Below are 26,883 nucleotides of genomic sequence, written 5' to 3' on the forward strand. Positions count from 1 at the left end.
TAAGGCATTAGCTTCAACAGAGACAGTAGCTTTAGGCCATTTAACAATGAAAGCTTGATAATCTTAAACCCCAATACTGAGCCAACAGGACTCTGCCCAAGGCCAAGGGCCTTAAATGCAGGTAAAACATCTAATCCCAGGAAAACTACTGCATTCAAAAAATTCTTGGTGTAAGAAAAATTAGCCAATTAAAATAACCCATCATTTTACAAATAGATTAAAAAAAAAAAAACATAATGCAAATTTGAATGACAGTTTTATTTAAATTGAATTACCTTACATCCAGGAAGAAACTGGAAGTTAGATGTTTTACGTATGTACATAGACACATAGCGCTGCAAAATATCAAAATTATAACACAGAAGTCTACAAAAAACTATCCTTAGTCAAAACAGCTAGCAGTTGTACACATAGTTAATGCTCTGCCTTTTCTTTAAAGTTCATTCATAGTCTCCTATCTGTTTGCTGCTTACATCTTGGTCAGTCTTTGAGGAACCAGTTCAAAATGGTAACTGTATATAGCATGTCACGGCTCTTCGGAGGTAGGAAATCTATTTTTAATTCTGTGCTTACATCACCTGCTACTGGTTTTGCAAGGACAAACTGGCAGAAGAAATATTCCTTCTCCCTCTACTAATTCCTTTTTCACTGATCTCACTGTCACTTCTTTCTGACAGATTTCTGATGATTTGAGGATGATGGTCTGGGAAAAGGGACTGGATCATCACAGGTATGAATGAGTGGGAAAAAAGTATAAAACAAACATGTGTTTTATGTTATCTTGTGATCTGTTCAGGATGGCTTAGTTTGCATTTTCCAAGTGGTCAGCCTATACTCACTCTTGTTATCAAAAATGTGTATAACACTATATGCAGTCATTAGATAATAGAATGGGAATACCCAAATGGGCATCATGCTAAAATTAGTCATTGAGCTGTTGTCTGAAAGCATTTAACAGGTGTACATTCTTAGCCAAAACTGTCTGGTGAATAATTCTTTCAAGCTAAATAGAATGCTTTGCTTTTGTCCAGCATTATTTCAATTCCTCTTCTTAGATCACAACAACTGTCAGACATCTATCTATGAATTAGCACTCACAAGCTTATTTTCCTTCATAGATACATGAAAATAAAAAATCTGATATAGCCTAACCAGTTTACTGATTTCAAGCCAGTGTTTACCTCTTAGGAGTATATGTAGTATAAATGTCAGGTCTAAGTAATTTTCTACAACAGCTAGTATTTCAAAAACTAAAATGGATCCTATGCACAGGTACAAATATGTGAAACTGAACTGGATAAATTTATACCATTGTATGCAAAACAGAAACGTGGCTGGAAATTCAGTAAGGAACAGAAAGGTGAAAATCAAACCTTTACAAAGACATAATGGTAACCAGAATTACTAGTTGGCAGCAGGAAAACTCTCTCCATGTATGTTCATTGAGCAAATCCAACTGAACAATCAATCATGTTATAAGAGTATGTAGGACAAAAAAGAGCTCAAAGAAACATCTTGAGAAAAATAATTGTTTGTAGGGAATAAAGTTAGGACAAATTTCTCAAAAAAATCTGATGACTATGGATACCTTCTTAAGACATCTTAAAAAGTGTTATAAGTTGAGCAGTCTACTCTTGATTTTCCAAAGTAACTCATCTAAGTAACTAAGTCTTGACTACAGGAATTTACATTGACAGTAAAGAAATTTGGGATAGCTGTTTCATTAATTTTTTTAAAGTCACTGCTCTACTTTTTGGAAGAAGCTTTCTAACTTATAGCTTTAAATTTATAATGATGGTAGCACGTTCTTTATAATAAAATAGTGTGCAAGAAAAGCGCAAATTTGTACATTTAGAATGAAGGAAAAAAAGTGTAACCAAAATATTCACTGATTGAGGAGAAAAATATATTTGATAAATTTTGCATCTAGGGACACAAAAAAGTATTAACTATAAAAAACATGAGGTGAGGCATTGCTAGAAACTTCTTACAATACTTAGAGCAGTTATTCAATAATTTTCATATATTTTAAATGGCTACAAACATAGCTTTTTAAAGCACTACACAAAAGTCAACAATAGGTAACTGTGAAATCAGTAAGTTCAAGTGTAAATACTTACAAGTTGAACTCAATACCCTGCATCATATATTTATAGTAATAGACCCTTATATGCTTACTGATTGTTACAGAATGTATAAGATGCAGTATTTTCTAAACCATTAACATTATTTACTATGTATCTGGCCACACTATAAAGGAACTTAAAACACAGAGTAACTTAGAATTCAGACATGGGAAATGGATTATGTATTTCACAAAATTATTCCTTTGTATCCTGTTCTGTCTAGTGGTTAAATCGCACCACCCTATCTTTATACAGATCAATAATTCCTTAAGTATTTCAAATTACACTGCATGGAAGGCAAATGTTTTATTTGCCCAACATACATTCACATACCCAAAGAAAATATTTCAAAATACTTTCTAACGTTACAGCTAAATATTTCTAATGTTGTACTACTTTGTAAGTCATTTCAAGAAATCTGTATGTCATTCCAGAACCACCTGTAAGGTTTTTTTTAAAGCTTAAGTTGTACTGGCTCTCTTCTCCTTTTGTTTCACTACTTCACAAAATGCTTTTGTGTCAAACAGCTGTGTTTTTTTCCTTAATCTTCCTTCCACAGCTCCCCAGGAGAGACTTTACAACATAAACTGCAAAGTACCATTTTCACAGCAGGAACAACAGTGCTCCTTTTCAAAACCAGGCATAATAAAAATAGGACTGTAATGAACATGCTAATTCTGGCCACAAGGTGCTACATATAGCATGATCACTGAAAGTTTGCAATGTTTGGGGGAAGGATACTCCTTTGGCTCTCCAAAAGTCTTCTCATGCAATGTATGTTTGAGATAAATGTCTTTCCAGTGTATGAAATTCTCACGCAGGTATTTTACTGCTTCCCTCACTTCTATTCATTCCACTTCCAAAAGCCTGACAAACTAGCAGCCTCCTGGCAATAATCACTGTGACTATACAGCAAACCGTTAAGTCAGATAAACACTGATATCGTTTTGTATAGTTCCATCTGGAAAATGGCAAATTTCTCCTACTGTGCAGCTAATACTCAGAATATGTACAGTCCTTCCTCCCATTTGTCTAGAAATGAGAGACATCCCACAGCATTTTCCAACATTATAGCCATGCCACTCCATTTGTCTAATTCCCATGCCCTCAAAGATAGCTGTCCCAGCTGACAGATTACTTCAAAATAGTTCCTAGTGATTTCAGTACTACTGGGTACAGTGAAAATACAGAAATGAGATCATTGATTCTATTGCTAGGAGCAGAAATAAAAAAAAAAAAACCCTTTGGATTCATCATCTCTGTTTTTTGGTGTTTTTGGTTGGTTGGTTGGTTGGTTTGGTTTTTTTAACAGCGTGGAAATATTCTGCACTTCTGCGAGTCTAATAAAAATCACCTCTCAATTATCTCAATCTCTGTGTGTATCAATGGACAGGGAAACACTGTTCAGTAAATATTTCACTTTTTATTTTATGCAGCAGTGACTGACAGTAAATCAATCAGTTTTTAAGAAGCATAAAAAGGAATAACTGCCCTAGGCAATTCCCATAGAAATTTTACTTTAATTCTTCCATCCTTATACAGTGCCCATGCTACAAAGATGCTGTAAGTCAATATTTTCACACTGCACAGTACGAACAATGACAATATAGAAAATTGTGGGCTGAGAAAACAAACTACCTTCTGCTTAAGTGCCCTGTGTAGTCTCTCTCTTTACTTGTGTGCTGGTTTTGTCTGGGATAGGGTTAATTTATTTGTAGTAGCTAGCATAGGGCTGTATTTTGGATTTGTGCTGAAATCACTGTTGATAATAAAGAGATTTTTTTATGATTGCTGAGCAGTGCTTAAACACAGTGAAGGCCTTTTCTGTTTCTCACACCAACCCACCAGTGTGTAGGCTGGGAGTGTACAAGAAGATGGGAGGGGAAACAGTTGGGACAGCTGAACCCGACTGACCAAAGGGATATTCCATACCATATGACGTCACGATCAGCATATAAAGCTGGGGAGAAGAAGAAGGAGGGGGTGGAGGGACGTTCAGAGTGATGGCGTTTGTCTTCCCAAGAAACCATTACATCTGATGGAGCCCTGCTTTCCTAGAGGTGGCTGAACACGTGCCTGCCCATGGGAAGCCCATGAATTCCTTGTTTTGCTTTGCTTGCGTGCACGGCTTTTGCTTTACATATTAAAGAGTTTTTATACCAACCCATAAGTTTTCTCACTTTTACCCTTCTGATTCTCTCCCCCATCCCACCAGGGCAGTAGTGAGCAAGAGGCTGTGTAGTGCTTAGCTGACGGTTGGCGTTAAAACACAACAACTTCCCAGACAGCAAAGGAAACAAAGCAAACAAGCAGTGATCATAGACTCATAGACTGATAGAATCATAAAATAGTATGGGTTGGAAAGGACCTCTAACGGTCATCTAGTCCAATGCCCCTGAAGTAAGCCAGGGATACCTTCAACTAGATCAGATTGCTCAGAGCCCCAACCAAACTGACCTGGAATGTTTCCAGGGATGGGGCATCTACCACCTCTCTGGGAAACCTGTGCCAGTCTTTCACCACTCTCATTGGGAAAAGTTTATTCCTTATAGCTAGTTGAAATCTGCCCTCTTTTAGTTCAAAACCATTACCCCTTGTCCTATCACAACAGGCGCTGCTAAAAAGTCTGTCTGCATCTTTCTCATAAGCCCCTTTAGGTACTGAAAAGCTGCAATAAGGTGTCCCCAGAGCCTTCTCTTCTCCAGGCTGAACAGCTCCAACTCTCTCAGCATTTCTTCAGAGGAGAGGTATTACATTTTTGCAGCCCTCCTCTTGACCCACTCTAATAAATCCATGTCTGTCTGGTGCTTAGGGCTCCAGAGCTGGACACAGTACTCCACATGGGGCCTGTAAAAGAAGATCAGGTTTGAGACCACCTGAGGAACCTGAGCATACACAAGCCTGTGGGACCTAATGAGATGCATCACAGAGTCCGGGGGGGATTGGCCAATATAGTTGCCAAGCCACTCTCCATGATACTTGAAAAGTCCTGGCAGTCAGGTGAAGTCCCCCATGACTGGAAAATGGGAAACATTGCACCCATTTTTAAAAAGGGAGAAAGGAGGACCCTGGCAACTACTGACCTGTCAGCCTCACCTCTGTGCCTGGGAAGGTCATGGAACAGATCCTCCTAGAAGCTATGCTAAGGCACAGGGAGGACAGGGAGGTGATTTGAGACAGCCAGCATGGCTTCACCAAGGACCAGTCCTGCCTGACCAACCTAGTGGCCTTCTATGACAAAGCAAACACATCAGCAGACAAAGGAAGAGATGCTGATGTCATCTATCTAGACTTCTGTTAAGGCCTTTAACACGGTCCCCCACAACATCCTTCTCTTCAAATTGGAGAGATATGGATTTGATGGGCGGACAGTTGGGTGGATGATGAATTGGTTGAATGGTCACATCCAGAGAGTAGTGGTCAATAGCTCCATGTCCAGATGGAGATCGGTGACAAGTGGTGTCCCTCAGGGGTCCATACTGAGACTAGTACTCTTTAGTATCTCCATCAGTGATATAGCCAGCAGGATCAAATGCACCCTCAGAGGAGTTTGCAGATGACACCAAGCTGAGTGGTGCGGTTGACACGCCTGAGGGATGGGACGCCCATGGTCCAGAGGGACCTGGACAGCTTGAGGCATGGGCCCGTGTGAACCTCATTGGATTCAACAAGGGCAAGTGCAGAGTCCTGCACCTGGGTCAGGGCAACCACCAGTATCAAGACAGGCTGGGGGATGAATGGACTGAGACCAGCCCTGCCGAGAAAGACTTGGGGGTACTGGTGGATGAAAAGCTGGACATCAGCCAGCAATGTGTGTATCCTGCGCTGCATCCAAAGCAGTGTGGCCAGCAGGTCAAGGGAGGTGATTCTGCCCCAATACTCTGACCTGTTGAGACCTCACCTGGAGTGATACCATGTCATGGTTTAGCCCCAGACAGCAACTAAGCACCACACCAGATGCTGGCTCACTCCCCCACAATGGGACCAGGGAGGGAATTGTCAAAGTGAGAAAACTCATGGTTTTACATAAAGACAGTTTAATAGGTAAAGCAAAAGCCGCGCACACAAGCAAAGCAAAACAAGGAATTCATTCACTGCTCCCCATGGGCAGGCAGGTATTCAGCCACATCTAGGAAAGCAGAGCTCCATCATAGGTAATGGTTTCTTGGGAAGACAGACACCATAACTCCGAACTTCCCCGCACCCCCTTCCTTCTTCTTCCCAGCTCTATATGCTGAACATGACATCATATGGTATGGAATATCCCTTTGGCCAGTTTGGGCCAGCTGTCCTGGCTGCACCCAATCCCAGTTTCCCATGCACCTCCAGCCTTCTTGCTGGCAGGCCAGCATGAGAAGCTGGACTGTCCTTGACTACTTAGCAACAAGTCAAAACATCAGCATGTTATCAACATTTTTTCATCCCAGATTCAAAACATAATCTCACACTAATTTCTGTGAAGAAAATTAACTCTATCCCAGCTGAATCCAGGTCCTCTGCTCTGCTGTACCTTGTCCATCCTTTCTTAAAACCTGCACCCCTCTCTGCTGCAATTATATACTTTCTCAGGAGGTAGTTGAAGCTAAGTGTCTTGAGGTCCTTATACTCTTGGCAAAACGTTATCAAGGAATAATGATAAAAAAAATAATTAAGAAATGTAAGGCAGGATTCCTTAAAATTAACAGCATGGAATTGTTGCTGATTTCTCTACTAGAAGGAGGCACCTCATTTCCTCTTTCCTGAGCAATTTATATATTTGCATATGATGCTAGAATCCTTGTTCTATAGCCATGGAAAATGTCTGTTATCCACCATTTGCAAAACCAAAACCCAAAAGTTATATCTGCAGAGCATGGGAATCTCCTACATTTTATTGTCTTTCATTGCCTATTGAACACTGATAACGTTGAATTAAAGAATCATAGCACTGTTCCACAAACATGGTTCTCAGCACAATTTTTTCAAAACCAGAGCTCCAAAATAAACGACGACGACTCCTCTTGCCTGGAAGGAAACTTCCAGACTTCTCCTTACATGCCTTCTTTCCCTTCAAATCAAGCATTTTCTCGTGGGTGAATCTGTCCTGGAAAGCAGCCACCTCCTTTATACACAGAAAATCAAAAGCAGCTTCCATTTATCTCAGACATTCACTCTTGGTCCAGACTGTCACAATATTCAGTCTAGCAAGTAAAAGTTTAGCCTGGAACATTTCCGGATTTACTCTGGGAACTGAAAAAAGACCTAGTATTTTTTCCCTGCTAAGGCCTTGAAATGTTATCATCTGTAGCTGCCTTTTCTGCACTTTGTCCTTCTCACGTTGTGCAGCTTCAACACCCAGAACCTAAAGACTTGATTTATATTCATAATTCTTAGAGACCCAAGCGCTACAGATTGGTCATAGTGTAAGAATGTAATGAAACAGAGTAAAACTTGTAGTGCATAGAACTACTGTTACTCTATATTGCCACAGGTAGAAAAACTGAGAAGTTTGGCTCTAAAAATATGGGTATATTGGCAAAAATGTTGCTGTTCTGTGCTGCACATATTTGTATCAGTTAAACTGGATTTAATGAACCAAACAAACAAAATGAATATACATAGATACTTCAACTCCTGAGAACATCCTCGTTTCACCAACATCCTGTATTAGGGTTGCAATACTTGCGGGTTGAATTGTGGGTAAACTCTAACTTCCTTCAAAGGGTGCCCTCTTGCAAGAGGCACAAATGCCAAATTGGGTCTGTGATAGCACCATTATGGAAACATTTGAAGAACATAAGAAAAATTATGCATGTATCTTCTACAATCCAGGGTCACACATGTGCCCAAGGAATAAGTAAAGCCTAAGAGGACCACAGATCAAACTCCGTCCACTTGGATTTGCATTTGATTATGTCCATTAATTCCTTTTCACATCTGTGATATATATTTATTCCTACAGCTATGTGAGACACAGAGGCACTCCTTCCCACAAAAGCATAATCAGATGGTGTGTTTTCCACAAGGCTAGTATTGCAGACTGTACAAGATAAACATTTGTTTAAGTCTGTAGAGTAGAAGCTTGTAATAGAGTTACTTATCTTCCAGGGTAATGCCCTTAACACTGAACTATCCTTTGTCTTGGAAAGCAATATAGCAAGTCATTATACTTATAGCACTTCAAAATTTTAACTCTACCAAAATTTCTTTACAATGCTTTGCCTTCTCTGATGTTACCTCTCTATCTAAATCTACGGTCCCAGTATGTTAATGAGTTCTCATATGTTCCCAGTTTCAGATTACATCCATAAATCTATACCTGGGGCCAAAGTATATTCCAGCAGTTGCAAAAGCCATACGTGTCATGGCTGGAAACAACACACAATCTTTCATATTTCCTATTTTAATTAGACAATTTTAATTAAAGCTCAAAATCTAATTTGATCTAAATAGTAACTTCATAACAAAAAACATACATTTTTTGTTCATTATGCATTTGCATAAGCATATCACTGTGCATGGCTTTTAAAACAGGATGTGATGCTAGTGTTGTCTGAAGTAGCATTGAGGTGGTTGAGTAAGAAATAGGCAGCAGACCCACATATGCCTTACAAGAAATTGATTAAATAATCAATAGAACACGCAAAGAAACAGATCACATTTTACAGTCAGTCAGTTTTGACACTCAGGCAACTCTTCTGACTTTTTCAACTGCTGTGGGCCTCAGCAGAGAGATGAAGACTGTTGCTTCTTCCCTACAAACCTCAAACATGACAACTTTGGCTGGTTTAGAACAGTATCTTTCAAAACACATGCATGCACATTTCAAGACCAGAGAGTCTTGTCAATACATTTCAAGAAACTCTGATGACAAAGAATACTTCTTCCACCTGAGGTTTTACAGTTTTTTTCTTTTTTCCCTCATCCTCTGTTTTCCCATCTCCCTTTAATTTACAAAACTTTTAATGCAGTATGAAAATGTCATTTTATGTTAACTTTCAGCAACGTGGAAGCTGTGCACAAGAAGTGCTTCCACCAGCTAATAAAGGGAAAACCTTATCTTAGGGAGTTAGCAAGAGGTCCATGGTGCTGTTAAAACATGAACCTAACTATCAAGCTTCCCATTTTCTTTGGCTAGACTGGCAAGAATTTTTGAAAGATAACAGAAGGAACAATCATGGCATTACAGATAAGAACTTTAAATATTAAAAAGGTTTGCTTACATCATGCTATCTCTAAGGAAAAAAGTATGTACTCAGTGTTACTATTTGTTATATATGTACACAGTAGTGTTAACTGACTCCAACAGTAATGCCAGGACTGTCCATACTGATTAAAATAGCTAATAAAAGTATAGAAATAAATCTGTTTGTTTGTTTTTTGAATAAAAATCAAATAAAAATAAAAGAAAACTCCTTGTCACCCTACATTTGTTGGGATAGAAGTATCAAAAAAAGTATTAATTAAATCATGCATTTTACAAATTTTCTTCTAAATTCTATAAAGCTGACTAATAATCTTCAATTCATATAAAGAGGACCCTAGCAGTTAATTTTGCAAATCAATTAATACCATGTAATATCACAATACAAGACAGTAATCTTCAGTCATAAAAGCAAACCCTGAAAACTGAAGAATGTGATATTTCATGAAGTGTCTCCAAATACTCTTTCCATTCATCTCCAGGTGACAGAATGAAACATTCAGGTCATTTGACTACTAGTATTTACTCCTCTGAGTATTATCCAGACAGTAGACTTGGCAGTACATTCATATCCTCACCCCTGAAGGACAGTTGAAAAAATGGATTTTTTCCTCTACTGTCTTCAAAAACGTCTTGCCAAAGTCAGGATACAATTCAGGTGGCATATATTTCAAATGGAAAAAACCCTCCCCTTTTCAACGTGTTATATCTCGGAGGTAAAATCTTAACCTCAACTACAAACCATTTATGCAACTTTTCAAGGTCACTGTTAATTGGGCAAATCCTGTGTAAATGCTGATCACACAAAGCTGAAGTACCGAGAGCAGCACTAAAATGTAAATCAAATGCATTCATAAAGCATTGTTTTTTGATCAATAATTTATATAATAAACTGTTGTGCACAGCACTCCTGTTTCACTTATTTCTTACTTCTTTTCTTCACTCTAATCTGTCATACCCTGCGTATTCACATTACCATCATATGGCCAAAAATCAGTAACATGATTGTCGTGGTTTAGCTCCAGCTGGCAACTCAGCACTGTGCAGTTGCTTTCTTGTTCCACCCCCCCAGGTAGGATAGGAGAGAAAATTAAAAAAAAAACAAAAAAACCCCACTCACGGGTTGAGATAAAAACAATTTAATATGTCAGCAAAGGAAGAGGTAATAATAACAATGATAATGATAGTGATAATGATAATGATGATGATAACAACAACAACAACAACAAAACCAATAACAACACTAATAACAACAGCAACAAGACTGATAAAGGAATATATAAAAACAAGTGATGCACAATGCAACAATTGTTCACTGCCCAGCAATGGATAGCCCATCCCCAAGCAGCGACTACCACCCCCCCTCACCCCCGACAACTCCAGTTTTATACACTGAGCATGATGTTTCATGGTTGGGAATATCCCTTTGGCCATTCTGGGTCAGCTGTCCTGGCCGTGTCCCCTCCCAGCTTCTTGTGCACCTCCCAGCTGGCTGAGTATGGGAAAGCTGAAAAGTCCTTGACTGAGTATAAGCACTGCAACTACTTAGCAATGACTAAACACGAGTGTGTTTTCAACATTATGCTCATACTAAATCCAAAACACAGCACTATTCCAGCTATTAGTAAGAAAATTAACTCTATCCCATCCAAAACCAGGACAACGATATTCAAGTATTATGGGAAAAAGCTTGTATTTATTAGCATCAGGACTATGATAATGCCCATCTGAAAAGAACAGTATGCCAACTTTCCTGGACTGAAACCTCTTTTACAAAGACATAGCATTTTCAGCTCTATGAAGCAAATTAGTTATGTTTAGGAGAACTTACCACGTAAAACAGTGAGTCTTGTGGACACACTTATTTCGCCAACACTATTTGAAGCCACACATTCATAAATAGCTTCATCTCGCGGCGTGCGCAGTGGTTGTATTCTGAGAACTGATCCGGATCCATCATCAAACTCTATTACCTATAAAAGGAAACAAAAGCTGTCACAGATGTTGTTACAAATGCCTATCCCTTAGTTAATCTCTACATGACCAGTGACGTATTGGTACTCACTTCATCAAAGACAGGTTCGTTTTTCAAATACATGTCCCAAGACAAATTCCACACAGATGGGAAAATGTTTAAATGGCAAGGCATTGCAACATAGTGCTGTTCAGTGACTATTCTATGGCCACTCTAAGATAGTTTCAAAAAAGGAGACGATGAAAAACAGGAAACAACAACAAAAAAAACCACGAAGGAAGGGCTGAAAGGATTAGAATCATAGAATCATATTATCATACAATCATAGAATCATAGAATACTTTCAGCTGGAATGAACATTTAAAGGTCATCTAGTTCAAACCCGATGCAGTGAGCCAGGGTCACCTTCAACTAGATCAGATTGCTCAGAGCCCCAACCAAACTGACCTGGAATGTTTCCAGGGATGGGGCATCTACCACCTCTCTGGGAAACCTGTGCCAGTCTTTCACCACTCTCATTGGGAAAAGTTTATTCCTTATAGCTAGTTGAAATCTGCCCTCTTTTAGTTTAAAACCATTACCCCTTGTCCTATCACAACAGGCGCTGCTAAAAAGTCTGTCTGCATCTTTCTCATAAGTCCCTTTAGGTACTGAAAAGCTGCAATAAGGTGTCCCCAGAGCCTTCTCTCCTCCAGGATGCACAACCCCAACTCTCTCAGCATTTCTTCAGAGGAGAGGTGTATCATCCCTCTGATCATTTCTGTGGCCCTCCTCTGGTCCCTCCCCAACACGTCCATGTGTTTCCTGTGCTGAGGGCTCCACAGCTGGATGCTGGACTCCAGGCAGGGTCTCACCAGAATAGAACAGAAGGGCAGAATCACCTCCCTCAACTGCTGGCCACGCTTCTTTGGATGCGGCCCAGGATGTGGTTGGCCTTCTGGGCTATGAGCGCACATTGCTGATTCATGTCTAGCTTTTTGCCCATCAGTACCCACAAGTCATTTTCAGCAGGGCTGCTCTCGATCCCTTTCACACCCAGCCTCTCTTGATACCAGGGATTACCCTGACCCAGGTGCAGGACCCTGAACTTGTCCTTGTTGAATTTCATGAGGTCGACATGGGTCCTTTCCTCAAGCTTGTCCAAGTCCCTCTGGATGGCATTCCATCCCCCAGGCATGTCACCCACACCACTCAGCTTGGTGTCATCTGCAAACTTGCTGAGGGTACACTCGATCCCACTGGCTACGTCATTGATGAAGATATTTAACAATATGGATTGCTAAGGGACACCACTTGTAACTGATCTCCATCTGGACATTGAGCCATTGACCACTACACTTTGGATGCAACAATCCAACCAATTCCTCATCCACCGAACTGTCTGCCCATCAAATCCATATCTCTCCAATTTGGAGAGAAGGAGGATATTGTGGGGGACCGTGTCAAAGGCCTTACAGAAGTCCAGATAGATGACATCGGTACCTCTTCCCTTGTCCACAGATGTGGTCACTCCATCATGGAAGGACACTAGGTTGGTCAGGCAGGACTTGGTGAAGCCATGCTGGCTGTCTCGAATCACCCACCTGTCTCCCATTTGCTGCAGAATAGCTTCTAGGAGGATCTGTTCCATGATCTTCCTAGGCACAGAGGTGAGGCTAACACATAGCTAGTTCCCAGGGTCCTTCTTTCTTCCTTTTTAAAAATAGGTCGAATGTTTCCCTTTTCCCAGTCACTGCAGACTTCACCTGACTGACAGGACTTTTCCAATATCATGGTGAATGGCTTGGCAACTACACTGGCCAATCCCCTCAGGACTCTGGGACACCTCTCATCAGGTCCCATAGATTTGTGTATTGTCAGGTTCCTCAGGTGGTCTTGAACCTGATCTTCTCTTACAGTGGGAGGGACTTTGCTCCTCCAGTCTCCGTCTTGCAGGCCATCCCCTTGAGAGGTGTGGGACAAGACACTGCCAGTGAAGACTGAGGCAAAGAAGTCATTAACTACCTCAGCCTTTTCCTAATCCGTTGTTACCAGTTTGCCAGTCTTGCTTATCAAGGGGAATATGCTTTCTTTGATCTTCCTTTTTTGGCTGACACACATGTAGACGCCCTTATTATTATTATTCCTTGCATCCCTTACCACGTTCAGCTCCAGCCCCGCCTTGGTCCTCCTGACATCATGCCTAGACAACCAAGCAGTGTCCCTGTACTCTTCCAGGATACAGGCCCCTGCTTCCACTGCTGTGCATTTCCTTCTTGCCCTTTAGTTTGCTTATCAGGTCTCTATTCAGCCCTCCTGGCCTCTTGCCTTCCTCTCCTGAGTTCTTACACCTGGCTATCAAGAGCTCTTGAGCCCTGTGGAAAGTGACCTTAAAGATCTGCCAGCTCTCTTCTGTTCCCTTGTCCCTGAGGGCTGTTTCCCAGGGGGTCCTATTGACTAATTCCTTGAAGAGCTGGAAGTTTGCTTTCCTAAAATTCAGGGTCCTGACTTTACTTGTCGCCTGCCCCATATCTCTCAGGACTGCGAACTCCACCAGTGCACGATCACTGCAGCCCAGGCTGCCTCCAATCTTCATGTCATCTATTAGCTTACTTGCGTTGCTGACCAACAGGTCCGGTATGGCATCCCCTCTGGTAGGGCTGTCTATTATCTGGCATAGGAAGTTATCCTCCATGCACTCCAGGAGTCTCCTGGATTGCCTAGAGCTCTCCGTGTATCTCTCTCTCCATTCTCTTAGCTTAAGTATTCTACTGTCAGATGCCAGTTACATCCACTTTAATTGCTGCTGGCTATATTCCCACTCTACTCACAGAGTGTAGTTTACTCATTCATTTATCTCCAAAGTGAAAACGGTGAGCAATTTCTGTACAAGATAGGACTACTCAGTTTAGGTATGCATTTAACCCACAGAATGTAAATAAACTTTTCCAGCAGATGTCTTGGTGGTTCAAGTCCCCCAGCAGGACAAAAATCTGTGAGCCTGATGCTTCCTGTAGCTGGAGTAGGAAGACTTCATCAATAGAATCCCCTTGAATGGGCAGCCTATCATAGACATGACCACAAGGTTCCCCTTGTTGCCTCAGTCCCAGATTCTTACCCACAAGCTTTTGACCTGCTAACGGCTGTTCTTCAGAGACAGCTCTTCACACTCTACCCATTTCTTACTGTAGAGGGCAACACCTCTGCCCTTCCTTCCTCACCTGTCCCTTCTGAACAGCCTGTAGCCATCAATAGCGGCACTCCAGTCGTGACATTCATCCCACCAAGTTTTAGTCATGGCAACCAGGTCATCGCTTTCTAACAGCACGGTGGCTTCCACCTTCTCTTGTCTGTGGCCATGCTTCGTGCATTGGTATAGAGGCGCTTCAGCTGGACTGCTGACCATGTAAACCTCTTAGAGGAACACCCCTTACTTCCTTTGAGGTCTTTCACTGGTGTAACAGCTATTCTGTACCTTATTGCTCTTTCATCCTGAAGTTCACAACCAATCTCTCTCCATTCTCTTAGCTTAAGTATTCTACTGTCAGATGCCAGTTACATCCACCTTAATTGCTGTTGGCTATATTCCCACTCTACTCACAGAGTGTAGTTTACTCATTCATTTATCTCCAAAGTGAAAACGGTGAGCAATTTCTGTACAAGATAGGACTACTCAGTTTAGGTTTGCATTTAACCCACAGAATGTAAATAAATTTATCCAACATTTGTTGGATTAAAAAAAACCAAACAAAACATGTGACCAGTTAAGAGACTAAATAATAAGGTAATAATATTAATCTAATCAATCTACTTAAAAAAAATTTGTCAATAATGTATATTAGTACTACCATCAATGACACTTACCAAGAGTCACCTTTTTTTTCCCCCAAATCATTAAAATTTGCCCATAATCTATATATACATGCATTAAAAAATTTACATAAATGGCTGTTTGCACATATGTTTGTGTCTGTATGTCTAATTTACACAGAATTAATCTAACAGATCTCTGTAGTTGTTGAGAGTAAGAGAGAAATAAAAGTACAGGGTGAGGAACTATGGCTATATGTCCATTATCTCCCATTTTCCTTGTAGTTTCTTCTTAGCAGTGGGAGAGGTCTAACTGGAAATAAGATAAAAACCTGTTTTTATCTCAGAAGAAGTAGGCTGAATAGCCCACAGGCTGTATTACTTTTCCTTGTTCTTTAAATCATCATAAAAAACCCTAAACAACACAAAATCTCCATCAGATCTTAGCATAAACGAAGGAATAACTAGTATTCTTGATAAACTGACATTTATGAGGGATAGGAAAATTTTGCAATCCCAAAGCAGACAGACTAACGATGTGTAGATAAAAGATGAAAGCACAGGATCCAAATAATCACAATTGCTACACTTAAAAAGAATAATTATTATTGTTTAAATCTGAACACTGAATAATTGTAGCTGGATAGACAATAAAAACAATTGCAGCAGCTTGAGTTCGGCAAATATTGCACAGATTAAGATTCAAGTCTGGTGTTTCCAATATGTGTATCATAAAATGGGTTTACTTTTCCTGTGATGAGTTCTTCCCTTTCCTGCATATCACAGATAGTTAATTCCTCCCACTGTCCCATTGAGTGAATGAGATTTTTTTTTTTTTTTAAAGCACAGTTTCTTTAATAACACCAGCCTCATGTCACAGGGTTGAATAGTGCCCATTTTTAAACTTGTTTTTTTCCCCCTTGTTTGTTTCCTTTTAAGTTCCTCTGAGATAGACTTCTTAGTAACTTAAAGTAGATTTTTCTAATTCATACAATTTGAATTGATTTGAGGCAAGAGGAGAAAAAAGAATCCTCCTGTTTCATGTTCATTCATAGTATATACTCGCAATATAAATCAAAGATGGAAGATTAATAGTGAAGTCCCTCAAGGTCTTATTGTAGCCTTTAATTTCAGAAACAATGTAGAGCTCTAACCACTGTTCTCACTCAGTTGTAAGAATTAGCCTGTGAGCAAGAACATTCCACATTCAGTGATAATAATCTTCAAATATATATACAGGCCACTGTCAAGAAAGAGGGAATAAACTATTTGTTCCCTCATTGCTAGATAAGACAATTGCTATGTACATCAAATTCCAGCAAAAAAGTTCAGGTTCCACCTGAGAAAAAAAAATCATGGCGAGGTTTATGAAACACTGTCAGAGGCTGTCCAAGGTTATTGGGGGAGGGGTGAGTAACCCTCAGGATCCCTGGGAAAGCATGTGGATTAGATGGCCCACTGAAGTCCTTTCCAGCTGTATTTACTAGGCTTCTATGAAGACAGGTGGTGAGGTAAAACATTTTAATGTCTTGTATTATTAAGTAATCAAATTCAAGAGAATTATACAAAATATTGATGTGAAAGAGGAGGAAAAGAAGACCAACTAATTGTTCTCTCATTGGTGGAGTTGACAATTTCAGATGGTTCTTGTTTCTCAAATGTTCCATGTGTCTTTTCCATTGTTCTGTTCTTAATTAGAGATCCTATGGCACGAATTAATGTCCTTACTTTTGACAGGAAGGAAAGCTGCTTAAAATATTGATGTGTTCTGCACACTTTATAACTACTCTGCTCAGTGGTTATAATAAAAATTATAAAATATTTTGTAAGTGTTTTCTATTTCTTGGAACTACATTTCATCTTACTTGGCTATACAGCTTGTTCAACAGACCACTAAAGGCATTTTTAAAACATTTTAAATTCATTTTTTATATTTCCATTTAAATTTTTTTTGTGGAAAGAAAACTGTTTTATTTTTGCTTATTCTCCCTGAAAACAGGTACATAGGTACATAGAAAACAATATATGAAGCAAATAAACCACAACATATTGCAAAATAAAACTGAATCAATGCAGTAAACGTGTACATGCACATTTCACATGAAGTGAAATTTTCACTTCACCTTGAGTGAAAATTTTGTGACCAGAAGGGGAAAAATTGTGTAGAGTTTATGATAAAATTTCTGTGTGAATCCCTCTAGCCAGTTAGAGCTCTGCAAATGCTCTGCAAAGTGCAAACAGTTCCTGGCACTAGGAGGTCACATATAAATTCAGGCTTTTGTTTGTCACATTGTAGTAAATATACAAGCAAAGAATTATATTGGTTAATGAACAAATTCCAATGCTTTTAAATATTTTTTTTTAACAAAAAAGGAATTAAAAAAAATTAGTTCATACAATAAATGCACTTCTTTTCTGCTGACTTAAATCTAACCTGAAAGCCAGGGCAAGCAATCTTCCAAAATACTACTAAAAATTAACACAGACGATTTCAATATCCAGTCAAATTTAAAAGGTATATCGTAGATCATTTGCTTGTAAAATACATGTCACAACTGTGACATCTTCCAAACGGTTGTTTTCTTAATGCAGAAGTATCTTATTTGACATTGAAAATAGTGAAAAGACACATTGAATACCATATATGCTTAGCTCCAGTTTTGGTATCTATTCTACAAGCCTTCTCCCATTTTTTGCGTTTTTTCTGCATGTTAAAGGTCAGTCCGTATTTGATATTAATTGTTCCTGCCACTAAAAGAGGGAATAATATTTGTTGTCTTATTTCCCCCAAATAACCAGTATTCTTTGAACAGATTATCTTCACTGTTTCCTTAAATTGGAAGGCTGTGGAGAGGGAACAGCTTTCTCTAAAGCCTTTTCCTAGGTTATTGGTAAGAAAAGAATAAAAAGTAAACATGTTTTACATTTCCTCTTCAGCAGCAGGAACTACAATGTCCTTTTCATATCTCTCTGCAACAGTGCCAGCAGAAGCAGTAGCAACCTAGGTCTGTTCGATGCACACTGTCACAAAAGGAGGTGGCTTGCACCCTGGACACAGCAATTACTGCTCAAATAATTTTCCCCCATCGTCTTCATAGAAAAGATGGCAGGCTGAACAGAAGCATGTCAAGGCTCCCCAGTTAGATCATGCCAGTTCAGAAAACCACAGTTGCATTTTTCTCTTTAACAGTGCTATGCATAACCACTTCGCAAAATAAAAACTTCATGAGACTACTCCCACTAAATAATCCCCAATAGTCATATCTATTGTGCTTAATTGCTGATAATAAAGCACACATATTTGGATTAGAAGCAAGGCTGGAATTAATGTTTTTCAGAGGAACAGAACAATGGACCTAATACCTCAAATCTCTGGTTGCTGACTTTCTTCCCCTTTTTGTTCCAGACAATTTTAGGTCTTGGATCTCCGGTGGCTTGACAGATGAATGAGGCAACTCCTCCAGAAACCCCTGTCTGGTCAACAGGAGTTCTTGTAAACTTTGGTGGTGCTGAAATAAACAAAAAAAAACAACACAAAATTATTCTAAATAGTAAACATAAAAGTAAGCCATGTCAGGATTTCAAAATGAAAAAAGAAGGAAATGTTTTGTTTCTCCAGTGACAGTAGTCACCTGCAAGAGAAAGCGTTAAAAAAATAAGTTACAGGTCAGGAAAGTACTTAAAGATTTTACTAGTGAAATTTACATTAAAATGGAAATCGGATAGCATCAGAATAGCAAGATCAGACATTATATTTTATCACCATTATAAATAAAAAATCCAATTTGTCTTCTCTTGCAAAATGAGCTCATCAATCAGTTGGAATAAGATCATGATTCATGACTTGATATGATCACAGGATGTCATGAAAACAGGATTCCCACCTTTGAGCCATTAAAATCAGTGACATTAAGGAGAGAGCATTTATAAGTGGTGGAGGTAAATGACTAGGTATTAAGAGTCCACACAGAAAGGACTATAACAGAAGAGAGATTTAACTGGGCACAGTTTCACATATAGCTCCTGTTCACTCCCAAATGATTGTACTATGTCAGAAAGAAGAAGTGGAAAAAGATTCAACTATTGCAACAACAGGAGAGGAAAGAGAAATGAAGAAATAATTTTAAAAGTAGAATGGTCTTTCTGCATTATGGTCTTTCCCTCTATTTCTGTTACAACACAATTAGAATTAATTTATCAGGCTTGTGGTGAAACAAAACTTTCAAACTCACACCAACACAAGACATGACTTCTAAAGATTTAATACAAAAATATGTGAGATTATGTCTTACCATAGTACTAACATGTTGAAGAGTTCCTGTAAATATTTACATAATTCTCTTCCTTAGCTGCGAAATTTTCAGACATACAACACAGTTTAAGATGCTAATTTGAATGATATGAAGGGAATACTTAGGGTCAGATAAAAAATCCAGGTCCTTGCTATATAGTGTTTCTCAGTTTTAAGTTGTTATATGTAGTTGCTCTATAGCAGCTGTTGCAATTTCTTTTTGCTCTCATCTTCAACTTTCAGCAGTCAGCTCCTTCCTGTTCTCAACCTCTTCACTATTCTTCACTTTCCTCTCTTAGTTCCGTCCGTTATGTACCTGTACTGTACTAGTTTTCCTTTCTAAGTTGCTGCTCTTCATTTCTGATGTCTACCTCCTCATTCTGCTGAACTGGCCTTTCCACAGGCAGTACTTCTTGTCAGCATGTTTATTTAAATGTCAGAATACCAGCAGACTACAAGTATGCATGTACGTCATGCTGGAAGAAATCCTGAAATAATTAAAAATCTCAAGAAAATATGATGTGGCCATTATTATAAAACAAACTCAGTATGTTGTTGTTATGCTGCTACATTGAATATGAGAGTATGCAGATTGTACTAAGTTTACAAAATTAAATTACCCCTAGGGTGTAACATACCAGTTACAAAGATAATTTTCAAAAAAATGCATTGAAAATATAATGTTCCTGACAATCTTCATCCTTCTTTCTTTAACAGAGATGTCAGGCAAAATTGTTACTGCTCAACTTTTCAGAATGCTTAAGGGTCTTTGAACTTCCTGCTGTGCTAACTTTGCCTGGTGAAACCAGGCACGGGTGAAACCTGAAACCAAATGTAACAGCAAATCTGAGCATGGCAAAATAGTGTACCCTTCTGTCGTGGGGAACTTACAAAAGAACTCCTCTGATGCCAAAAAAGTGCCAAAACCATGGCAAATGAAACCTACTTAGAGCAAAGAAACTAAAAATCTTTTCCCAAGTCACAGGCTTTATGCCTGCAGCCCAGAAAAGACAAAAATGTATTCTGATGAAGAGCATCTGGGTTTCACCAAACCTGCTAGCTTTGAATCTTTTTCTATGCATGTATTAACTCAGCACTCTGAAATGTAAAGAGACATTACTGAATCTGATATGCTGATATTCTGTGGCACAAGTTGTTATTGTGTGCCATCAAGTGAAAAATGATGCACTGCCATTCTCTTTTTATTCTTTTTGACATTTTGTGAATTCAGTGTTGAACTTGAAACCAATGAAAGAAAAACACTGCCTGGGCAAGTCCATCAGCACAGAGTAACCATGTGTAGTAGTTCATAGGGAGCTTTTAAATTCTAAGTTTATGCCTCACTCATACATTCAGTGACTGCCCAACTGATAATTTGGGCATCAATAAAGTAACTTACTTCCTCAGAGACAAGGTCTGTTTTGGAAAAAATGCCAATTTTGCCACGCATTACAGGGGTCAAGGAGGGAAAGCAACTCAATTTAAGACCCATGCTGTGCATTCATTCCTGCAACACTTCACTTAACTATCTTGGGACCAGGAGAATTGCAGATTTTTAAACAACAAACAAAACAAAAGCAACAAAAAATGATAACTAAAGACCATGTTGAACTGTTAAATTAGCTCTGCAAAAAAAACCCCAACCAACAACCAACTGACCAACCAACCAAAAAACCCTACCATATTTTATTAGGTTTAATGTCAGTGCCAGTCACCATGATATCTATGGTTAGCAAGCTTTTACTAATAGGCAATCTATTGTATTAATGATAACAATAATTAAAAAAAAGATAAATAAAGGGGAATGCCTTCTCCCTTATCAGACAGAGAGAAACTCTCCGTTAGTGCAGTTCAGGTAAACACAAGAGAGCTTGCACTAATTTACATCATATGACAATCTCCCTTTCCCATTGCTGCCGAACACAAAAGAAACAAACAAAATCCCCTTCATCTCCAACACTCTGTAAACTGAAAAGCAGTTTATCAAATAGCACACACAGCAACATGTATCAAACTAAAAATTTTCCACCAAAATTCTGACAAGTTCTTCATCTAGGACTGGGCCAAACCTGGTAAAGGAGTGTAACTGCTATGACTCCTTATGAAAATCGCTTACTAACTTCTGCAGAGCTATCTATATACTGGAGTTGCAGAAATGGGGCTAAATAACTAACATGGCTTTGGTAGCTACCTGAAGAAGAACAGTATTTTTCCAGCCCTACATTAATTTTTGCTGGACCAACAATTAGTAAAGCTGTTGTTTGTTCACTAACACCACTTGCTACGAAGCATTATAGAGGCTAAAGACAAGCGCAGTTGTTACATAGTGATGTAATTCCCTATTTGTAGACATTTCTCAAGGGAAAAAAAAAGGGTTTAAGGCGGTATGTAAAGACCACATTATTCTATGTAAAGACTGATGTTATTAACATCAGTAAAAAAGCTTCACATTCCAGTATAAAAGGGAACCATGATGATGTTTAATTTAGACCACAATCCAGCTGAAAAAATGAGGTATGTGGCTGGTCTAAGTTTCCTTTTGCATAAGTAAGTAATTCTTGCAAAAAAACATTGCCACAACTCTTTTCCAGTGCCTAATCTTGAAAGTAAGACACTTATCTTTGAGATATCATACAATATCAGAGAAGGTAAATTATTAATAGAACATAGATAATTTTACCTGAAATGGGAAACTTAAAGTAGTCCTGTACACTTCAGACATTGTAATACATACTACAGCTGTTTTCAGCAGTTTAGCTTTAAATTCACAAAATTAAATTCAATTCGGCACACCATTTAAATTCTCCACTTCAGGCTCAGCAGCTGCACCAGAAGGATAATAATGTCTGCATGTTTAACAGGTGTTGTGAGGATAAAGTCATTTAACATAGAATAATAGGACAGTTTGGGTTGGAAGGGACCTCTAAAGGTCATCTAGTCCAACCCACCTCTGCAATGAGCAGGGACATCTTCAACTACATCAGGTGGCTCAGAGCCTCATCCAACCTGGCCTTGAATGTTTCCAGGGATGGGGCATCTACCACCTCCCTGAGAAACCTCTTCCAGTCTTTCACCACCCTCACTGTAGAAAATTTCTTCCTTATATCTAGTTGAAATCTACCCTCTTTTAGTTTAAAACCACTACCCCTTGTCCTATTGCAACAGGCCCTGCTAAAAAGTCTGTCCCCCTTTTTCTTAGGAGCCCCCTTTAAGTATTGAAAAGCTGCAGTAATATCTCCCTGGAGCCTTCTCTTCTCCAAGCTGAATAACCCCAACTCCTATGTTCAAGAGATGCTCAGACTATGGTGATAGTAGCCATCCAGCTATGGAGAAAGAGAGGTGCATTATGCAATCCATCCTTTCATTATTAAATCAACATGTTCATCTCATTACCTATAAAGTGACCATCATCAGTGTAAGGGTATGTGAAAGCATAACCCAACAGAACCAGAAACGAAAAGTATTATTTGTTGCCTTTAACTTTATAAAGGTTCTTAATTAAGGTTTGACACAAATTTTCTCTACAGTTAATGTTGTCAGTTTCTTGACATTGATCCTGACCTAAGCTGCTAGGCATTCTGATAGCAAAAACAATTACACTGCATACATAGTTATGCTTATTAACATGAGGGCAATTTTGATTGAGAACTGACAACTATTTTCAATCTCCCTTAACAACCGCAGTGCAGAATCCAACAAAAACTCTCTGCAGCACACTTCATTAAGCACAGCAACAATCTAGATGGGAACCTTCCAGTGCAATTAAATCTACTAAAAAAATCAGATGTAATAGGTTACCAACTATGATATCACAGCCTTTCAGCACTTTTGAAACTCTACTTGTTCACATTCCAATAAAGCTCCAGCTAAAATAACAGAAGGGTAATTAAAATAACAAAAGTAAAATTCAGTTAAAAACAGCACCTCACATTTCTGGACTTGAACTCTCTTGTAAGCATCATCAAAATTGCAGCAATATTGACTTTTAAATGCAAACAACACAAATTTTGTTTGTTTCAGCTTGTTTATCTACTAGTGCCTACTCAGATATTTGTGCTGATATTGAATATCGATACCTTGTCAAGGAAAAAATTTTAAAGCAGAAGATTTCCATTACTTGGACTTATGGAGAGTACCACAAGCTTTGTCATCCAGGGCCTGAGGGTTCCTACCTTCTGCTGTTTGTTGGGACTCTGAGAAGCTCAAGTGACAATAACTGAACTATTGCAAATTACACTGTAACATATGAAGGAAAACTGAATTTACTGCTAGATCATCTTATATATACTGAGCTTTAATTTGATTATTTTAAGGAGTTTAAGATGTAGACGTTAGGCTGCTGCTTCAACAAGTAGTCAAGCTATACCCCCAGGGTGCACAGGAAGTTCTGAAATAGAGAGTTTACTGCGATCCAGAAAGAAGCTGTCCTTTTTTGCATATTGGGGCGCCATAAAATATATTTATAACATGACACTAAAATAACTCACATGGATTGGAACATTTTCATAGCTTTGCATGAGCATAAGATATCTTTTTTCTTTGCTTTTGCACTTCCATATTGTATTTTGTAAGTTTAAGTACAATTCCAAAGTAGTGAATGGAATAAACTAATTTCATCATGTTACGGAGTTATCTAACTGTTTTAGTTTTGCTGTTCTACACTCTGTGTTGTGCTTTGAGGACATGTAATACTTTTCCTGTGCACTCAAATAAAATATCTGACAAAATGTTTTTGAAATTAGCAGGTCAGCTCTCTTTTTTCCACAGCTACTGAGAGCTATTCTTGTGTAGAGACATTTTTATGGACATAACTCCTCTAATTAAAAGATTCATATGAGGATACAACTTCACCTTCTTTAAAGGTAAAGTGAGAGCTAATGGGATGTCTGCAGTCCAAGTATAGCAAGCTCAGCATGCAGACCTACTATGGACAAGATAGACAGAGAATGCAGACTATATTTCTGTTTCTAGACCCTCTATTTGGGGTGTATAGAAGTTCCTAGTATACCATATTTCAACTTACAATTAAACTTTATCATACACTTGAAATATGAAAAATATTCTAAAATCACAATAAACATTTCCAAAAATCCTATCCTACTTTATCCTTTGTCAGCATTTATACCCAGTGTGAATAAAGTAACAAAGACATCAGAAAAAATGATACATGCTAAAATGTTTCTTTCAAATACCCATTTACTTGTAAATTAAGGTATAGTGATGTTTCTAGTGATGTTTCAGGAGACTCTTGAAAAATTACAGTAACATTTTGGTTGTGAAGAATTACTTTGTAGCAATAAAAGCTGGGGAGATGGTGCAGTCACAACTGTTCCCATGGAACCGTTTCATCCGACACTCAGAAATGCAGGTTGAGCGCAGAGTAAACAATGTGGTCTGGCAGGTGCCCATGTACTTTGGGATATTGCACACACGCCATCACAAGAATCACTGTCACTCAGTACAGAGCCCCTACGTATTACTGATCTAGTGACACCAAGTTTCGGTGAAGTATGTGACCAGCCTCATTCCTAGTTAGAAATTCTGAAGTCATTCTTCCCATGCCAAATTATACACTCGGAAAATTCCTACACGGGGTGGAAAAAAAAAGAAAAAACAAACAAAAAAAGAATACTAGAAATACCCTTTGTTCACCCCATGCCCCACTCCCCCAATATTCACTGCATCCCACTGACTTGTCAGGAACTGTTATATATTCTAAGTAATCAGGCCATAAACTGGTTCACATTTAATAATCGTGAAGGCTCCTGTCCTGCTAAAAATGATCAAATAGGCGAATGTTACATGTAATCTCAGCCTGATACTGCACAGATATATTACAAATTACAAGAGTTATTAGTCTGTTAACAATTCCTTTAGGGGTACTACACTAAAAAAGCTATTTTTTATATATATACACATGACATTTAATAGAAAATCTTTTTGTGATCATTTATTTATTAAAAAGAGTTTTCAAAGCACACTCAATTACAGCACTCACTGCTAATTTACTCATTAATCATAATTTGTGACATCAGTTAGACTGATCATTGTTGTAAGCAATTGTTTTGCCTTAATTCTAACCTGCACTTACACTGGACCTGCAAATTGGCTATGTAAGGAAGTTAATTAGCTTTTTATAAGGATGAATGATAATTTGTATTTATGAAATCCGCATAAAAAATCCCAAAGTTACCAACTGGTATGTTCTTAAAGGCTTTTGTCTGTCAGTCACAAGCTGGTGAAATTTTCCTGTTTCTCACCATAAACATCTTAAAACTGCATCTTCCTTACATCCTTCATCAAGAAGAATAGCAACACCACAATCTTCAAATGCTGTCATACTCTGAGCATCTGAATAGTTTTATTAGCCTGTGAATGAAAATTACATTTTTTATCTTTGAACTACTAAATGTAATCCAGCTATATCTAATCACTCTAGCTGAAAATTTTAATCCATTCAGTTCACAAAAATTATTTGCAGGTACAAACACAGGTTTCCCAAAATCCTGGGTGAAGGAAACTAAGCTATTTCACTTTACAAGGAGTCACTACATCCTCTTAAAAATGCAGCCCCTACAACAATGCTCATAAAATCTTTATAATATAATCAAAACTTTTATCTCCCCACTTTCTTTCTGCTACTTGTATTCTTCTAAAAACACAAGCACTCAGAAGAAACAATTAAGTCAGAAAATGTCCATTTTTTTGTGGGGGTTGGGTTTTTTCCCATTTAGTAGTCATCTCCAGTTCCCCAGCCTTCAATCAGCCAGAGCATACCCACCCTAAAAATTTAGTAAGTGGCTCAAAAAAAGATTATCATTTCCTGATCTATCAAGGAAAATATTAAAAGTTAAGCCTATCTTTATGTTTTCAAATTTTCTGCAATGCACACTGTCAGTATACTAGGCTGCCCATTGGGTTTATTACAAGTAAGACCTTACCGGCAGAACAGGTAGGTTACATTTTCGAAAAGGTCTACTGTTAAAATAGCACATTACTAACGTGTACCTCTAGGCTGTGCAGACCTTGGCACCAGCTCATTTTATTGTGGATTATGTATGTTTTTTTAGAGACAGACATTATCTGAGCCCTAGGGAAATGAGAGGAATACAAACCAACACAGACAGCAGCAGACATTTATTTGCCAAATAACATCAACTCGCACACTGCCATAGTCATTTACAGTTTATAATAACTGGGAGAAAGAAAAAGGTTTTCACAAATATGAAGAACCTCTATGAAAAACCTGTCAAAAAGTTTTTTATTAATACTATAGACCAATATGTTTATACTCTAAATAGGATGAAGCTGAAGAATTTATTGCTGGTTTTTTATTTTTTCTATTAAAACTCTTGCAGTCAACTTGATAACAATTTAAGTTGGTTTTATGACAAATTATCAGGACACACAGGGTAAAACTGAGACCAGCCATGAGACCAACTATTGCCTCAGTGGAGTGCTATCACGCTAAGCCTAATGGGAAGCTAGGGCTGACCAGGCGTTGGAGTCGACCTCCTCG

At 38.5% G+C, this 26,883-nt stretch overlaps 1 protein-coding gene across 1 annotated transcript in view; it reads right to left on the bottom strand.

The window, feature by feature from the left end:
- Positions 1-26,883, bottom strand: part of PTPRD (protein tyrosine phosphatase receptor type D) — a gene marked incomplete at both ends in the record, with an annotated part of 301,634 nt that overhangs the window by 205,127 nt on the left and 69,624 nt on the right. The window contains 2 exons of the mRNA XM_082013447.1: positions 11,141-11,282; positions 18,437-18,582. Coding sequence (XP_081869573.1) covers positions 11,141-11,282; positions 18,437-18,582 — 288 coding nt within the window. The remainder of the gene's footprint in view (positions 1-11,140; positions 11,283-18,436; positions 18,583-26,883) is intronic.

This window comes from Phaethon aethereus (genome assembly GCF_964289735.1).
Source record: "Phaethon aethereus genome assembly, chromosome: Z".
Lineage (NCBI taxonomy): Eukaryota > Metazoa > Chordata > Aves > Phaethontiformes > Phaethontidae > Phaethon > Phaethon aethereus.